Consider the following 6,000-nt stretch of genomic DNA (forward strand, 5'->3'; position numbering starts at 1 on the left):
GTTCCCTTTAGTTCTTCATGAATACTAACTTATGACAGATACTTGTTGTTATTGGGGTTTTGTTAATCTTATTCTCATGGCCATTCATGTATGATTTCTTTTTATGTGGTACTGTGATAAACAAGTGTTGGCTGTAGTAGGAGAATGTAAGATTTGTTAGAGCTTCTCATTTGTTTAACACGTGCTTAAGGGATTGAGATCATATGAGATTATGATTGACTCTAGTTGTAAGCTATCAAGGAATGTATGTGGACTGATATATAGCTAAAGTAATTCTGATATGAGTAGATATATATATACAAATATGAATATTATGGTTTTGTGGTGATAAGGGTTATCAGTTTGATAAGGATTCCATGATGGGAAGTATTCTTATCAAACACCACCATTTAGGATATATAGGGTCCCCTGCTCTCACACTAATTATGCACAAAAGATATCAAACCCCATTGGTTGTAGCAGTGCATTCGTTCTGTGTTGAGACTAGAAGAACCCTTAGTTCATTGCAGTAATGGCATCACAAGGTTAGTGGTTAATTTGGCATCGTGATTTACTTGTTCCGCATATATTGATCTTACATTCATAACCCAGAAGAATCGCGATCTTAACTTTGCCATACCTGAGGATGAGTATCCAACCCAATCTGTGGCTTGGTGGTGGCACATCTACACAACATTCACAAGAAGGGCAAAAATATCCTCGTCGGCCAACCATTTGGCCGAAAAGGAGAAACAAGTATATCTTCTTTCTATACTAATTTTTATATAGGAAGAGGATGATATATCCGGTTGCATGCATAATTCTTTTTCTGATTACGTACCGCAACAAACCCATGGACATAAGGAGAGTCGCAGAGGGATCCACACCACCCGTCGTTTTCAAATTAATTGGAAGGAAAGATTTTACCTTTCCCAACAGCTTTTACTTTCCACCCAACAGTTGCCATAATTCTTCATAACTATGGGAAGCCAAAGTAAAAGTAAAACCCCTGACCAGTGCCGGTAATTACATATTTGTTGGGCCATACAAATTATAGGGCTTAACAATCATTTTTTGTTTTGTTTTGACGCAGCAGAAGAATATAGTTTACGAGGAATGCACTTTCCTTTCACCGCTGCTTTCTCTTTCTTCTCTTCTTCTACAGTTTCTGAAACAAACCCAGCCTTGGAGCTCCTAGTCAATACATTAATCAAACACCAAAGTTAGTTAACACATTAAAGGTATCGAGAACGTGCTAATTATATATATATTATGCAAATTCGGGACTACATTATTTAATTAATCACTTGACCGATATGCATGAAAATCGTTGTCACTTACCTTTGTTCGTTGTAGGAATTTGATCTTTTAAGCCCAGGCATAGGTTCAGCCAAAACTCGATCTTGGTCTTTCATGTCGTCCACAATACTCCCACTAAAATACTCTTTCTCCTCTGCCTGTAAATTCCCAAACCTTGGATTCTCAGACATGCATCTAATCATGTCCTCCTCCGCGGCCACCGCCACCTTCACTGCAGCCTTATACACAACCTCTTTCCGAAAGCTCTCGCTGCTCTTCTTCACATGATCTGTCGCTGTTGTGTGTTGCTTCAGATTCACACATGGTGCATTTTTTGCTTTGGCTACTGCTGAGCTCCCGCAAGCTATGAGCTGAAGCAAAACAGAGTTCTTGCTCTGCAGTGCTGAGGACTTGGAATCCGAAACCACAACTGGGTCGCCGTCCTCGAACCATGTGGACAGATTGGTGCGCTGGCTGGGCTGATTTGATGCTATATTATTAACCGATGGGGTTGGGGTTGGAGGAGGAGGCGGTGATGACTCGGGGTGAGTTGACACAGTCGGGCTTTTGCGGGTTTGTGGAGGGTCTTCGAGTTCGTCTGTGGAGACCCCTCTGGAGCAGCGAGAATGGGGGGTGGTGGAGCTGGTGTAGCTTGTTTTCTCATCCTCATAGTCCACCAGTTCTTGTTCTTCTTGTTCGTCCTCAGAGTCTTGGTCTTGACCGTCCTCCTCCCGATACTTGTCTGCTTCTCGATGATGATGATCATGTCCTCTGCTTCGAGTCGGAGCGAGTGGAGATCTCCTTTTGGACCCAAAGTTTGAGTCTTGCTGCTGCATCATCTGTTGGTTGCTTCTCATTTGAAGTTGATCTAATCTTTCTACATACAAGAATTATTAGGGAACTTTTAGTTTGAATACAAGAATTAAGGAACTTTCAGTACATTATCTAAAAGAGTACAATTGTTTTAAATGTTAATAATGTAGGTAGTTAAACGGAAACAGACGGAGAGGGACCTGCAGAGCAGCCTTCAACTAGCTCTGATCCCTTGAGTACATACTCAGCTCCTTCTGCTGGATAAATTATATCGTTTTCGGCTAAATCGTTCCACACATAACCATTTTTGTAGCTCCTAAAAAGTTAAAATACATTAGATTAGCCTCATAAGATAAAAATATAACGAAAAATCTACATACTCCAGGTGGTAGCTACTACTGCAGTTAATTAGTGCACACCTTTTGCAAGACCAAGAGTACAATGCGGGCATGCCTTTGCCTCTAAGAGCAGTCAGCCGATCCATTACATCTACATTTGCATAGTCGCATGGAAATACATTAGCAATAACGAAGGAAAATAAGAGACAATAAACGAAGAAGAGAGATTCGTAGCTGGTAAAGAAATTGATTATTTAATTTAACCTCTCAAACGAAGCGGGTGATTGGCTAAGTGGGTGATTTCCATGTAATGGGGATGCTCGAGATGGCCATTTCTTGAGAGATAGTAGACAACTTGAAGGTTTTTTATGGCTCTTGGCTGCTGCATAACTTTGGCTCCGTCTGTGCTGCTACTGCTGCTGTTTTCTCTCAATTCTCTGGTGGTGGTAGGTCTTCTGAAACGAACATCCATGTTATATCTTCAGATATTCTTCTTCTACCCTGTGCTGGGAGGTGGCTGGCTCCGTAATTTTAATTTCTCCTCCTTGGTGGTTGAGAAGTTTACGAATCCAACACCAGCCTTTATAACAGGGCAGTAGATCGGGCAGCTCCTAAAAAGTCGTGAAGAAAGTTGAATTTTTACTATAAAAGTAATTAATATTACAAAAAATAATTTAATTTACTTATAAGTTTATCTGATGTCTTTCCTTCTATCAATGTCAAATTTATTCTCAACATGATGTGTGATAAATTTTCAAATATAACAGAAAAACAACATGTACAATGAATGATGTGAAGCACATGTAGTCATTGGGTTTCACCCAAGAAATAATATGTTTTGATATCATAAAAAAATTATTATTTCATAATAACCTAAATTGACAATATGAAAATTTTATTTATGAATATATGTAAATTCTCTCTTCCGTCAAATATAAAATTCGTTAGGTACAATTGCAGAATGACACTGACCTACTTTGGATGCTTTAATTTTGACTTTGCGTGTACTCTGATCCCAAAAAGAGACAAAGTAAGGGATCATGAGATGAGATCGCTTTTGCAACCACAATTTGGTGAGCTTTTTGTTTTACCACTGCATTCCATGATCCTTAACCAATATATATATCTGTGTCTGTGTCTGTGTGTTTATCTTTGGATTAACTATTATTGTTAAAATCTATTAATTTTTTATATGCAAGATCTAACCATTAGTTTTTTGGATTACAAAATAGTATGTATTATGAAGAAAAATTGCAGTATTTCATGAGTGAGTGTCTAAGAAAAGTTGTTTTTAGAATATTTGTACATCGAGTGGTTGATTATCTGCAACGTAATTTAATATCAAACTTACTATAGATATATCATGTACATTTAACAGTTGAATCTAAACGTTTTCTTACAAAGGAGAAATACATTTACGTAAAAGTGACTCTTTATTTGACCATGTCGCATAAATTGGACAATATGATATGTTATAAGTAGTGTGACAAATTAAGAACAACATTATTAGGTCATAACATGCACACATGAACCTTTTTGTCAATTAATTTAGGTGATAATTAGTCAGAATGGCATCAATTCCTTTAATTAGTTACTTTATACCTTTAATAATGATTAATCAAACAGTAATTGAGTAAGATCACGGGCCGAACAATAGGCTCTTGCAATTTCAACCGTGCATGCACGTGTGTTTGGAAGAGGATTCCCTCCCCTTTTAATATCTTTCCCCTCCTAATCTCTTTTTTATTCTCTTTTCTCATACTTGAACTATTACAATTAAACCACATCAATATTTTATATTGATTTTTTTATTGAAACAAAGGACAAAAAACAAAATGTGAGAGGAGGAGAGGGGAAGGAAGAGATTAGAAATAAGAGGGAAGAGAATCCTACTACTGTGTATTTACTATGGAGCCAAAAATAATCTCAAAAATCATGGAGTTGACATGTGGATTATTTTCCCAGAAAGGCAAGACTGCCCCTATTAAATGAGCAGGGAGCATCCTCATTCACCACGCGCAACTGAGGTAGAGCAAACAAAAATTAACGATTGCTCAAGGCACCCTGCCCATAGGAAAAGTCAAAAGTGTTTATGATAGAATAATTCCTTATTCTTATCATAAGTACATTCCTAATCAGAGAAGACCTTTTTCAAGTAAGTTATCCTAGTTCCATTTATTTAGGATATTTACCTATTTTTTCTAAGATATTTATTGACAAATATCTTAGAATATTCCACCCAAAATATCACCTAGGGCCGGCCCATGCTCCTTTCCTCTCCTCTCCTATAAATACTCCATTTATCTCCAAAATTCAGTAAGCTTTAGCTACCCTTAAAAAGGCTTTTGCTTCCCACAAACACTCGAACACATTCTTTTCAGAATTCTAACTTTAGCATCGGAGATTCTTTGCCCAAAGCCCCCCGCCCCCCCCCCCCACCAAAAATTCATCGTGGGCACATGAGGCTTTTGGCCTTAATCTTAGGTGTTATTATTTTGCAAGTGCAGATTCGCCAATCAAGGAAAGGCGGAAATTTGTATCCACAAATTAGTGTTTTCATTGAAAGCTCTGATCCGAAGCCTCGAAGAAGACTCTCGCTTTCAACTTCCTTCATTTGTAGACCCATGACTACGAATCCAGAAAATTCAGAAACCACAACCAATGGGACCTCCTACGTTGAAGGACATGGACCAACCGATGGAGATCGCGACGTGGCTCTATGCTGTCGCTCCTTGAGGCTTACCACAGTAAAAATTGCACCTTTGCCACCACGAGGTACCGTGGCTATGCCAGCAACGGCAACCGCCGCTATGGTGGCCCACAGGGTAGCCTTCACTCAACGTGAGGAAACTCTAGGGCAGGAAGCTCATAACACAAGAAGCTAGCAGGCGCAGACCTAAGAAGCTGGCAGTAACCTTTAGCACCTACCACCTTCACTTAAATGTGAGCAGCCTAGACTAAGGCAGCCCAAGCCACGCCAAATGAGGTGGCCTAACACCTATGTGCCAGACTTGTTCTCGTTGTTTTTGCTGCCCTCCAGACTGTCTAGCATGGTCCCAAGCCAGTTCAACCAGCAGAGATCCAAATCCTTAGGCTAACAGTTGAACCAAGGTTATTTTCATCCCACATTACTGCAGATCTAACCCATCCTGGCTCAAGCTTTGCACCTAGAGTCCATTACACTTCCACAACTCAAGCAGACATTTATCGTCATGCTCTTCCACTCCAAATAACGAACAACACCTATCCCAACAGGTCACCGAACTGACAAGCGCCCTCGTGCAGCAGACTACCTTGGTGAATTAGCTCTTGCAGCGCACCAAGATGCAGCATGCCCCAGACGAGGTGTCCTGGAGCATGACAAGGACAGGCAATGACGTTTCTCTCAAACAGCATCCCGGGAAGCAACCCCTCAACCAACCAAAAACCAAGCGTTCTGGCAGTGTACATTCCCGCATGGGCCCCCAAGATAGCATAAACTCTCGTCTTAGCACGTAAATGAGCGTGCACTCTCGGTTAGGCCCCTTGACGAGCATACATTCACGGTTGGGGCTACACTTCAATAGTCAAC

General features: G+C 40.0%; 1 protein-coding gene across 1 annotated transcript; it reads right to left on the reverse strand.

Moving 5' to 3' along the window:
* Positions 1 to 838: 838 nt before the first annotated feature.
* LOC137721558 (UPSTREAM OF FLC protein (DUF966)) lies at positions 839 to 2,994 on the reverse strand. The gene is made up of 5 exons (XM_068460654.2): positions 2,694 to 2,994; positions 2,511 to 2,580; positions 2,292 to 2,407; positions 1,321 to 2,155; positions 839 to 1,173 (listed from the first exon to the last, which is right to left on the reverse strand). Exons 1-5 carry the CDS (start codon positions 2,899 to 2,901, stop codon positions 1,047 to 1,049), a joined length of 1,356 nt encoding a protein of 451 aa, XP_068316755.2. The 5' UTR covers positions 2,902 to 2,994; the 3' UTR covers positions 839 to 1,046.
* Between the last annotated feature and the right edge of the window lie 3,006 nt (positions 2,995 to 6,000).

This window comes from Pyrus communis, chromosome 1, assembly GCF_041283825.1.
Source record: "Pyrus communis isolate YQ-2024b chromosome 1, ASM4128382v1, whole genome shotgun sequence".
Classification (NCBI taxonomy): Eukaryota; Viridiplantae; Streptophyta; class Magnoliopsida; order Rosales; family Rosaceae; genus Pyrus; species Pyrus communis.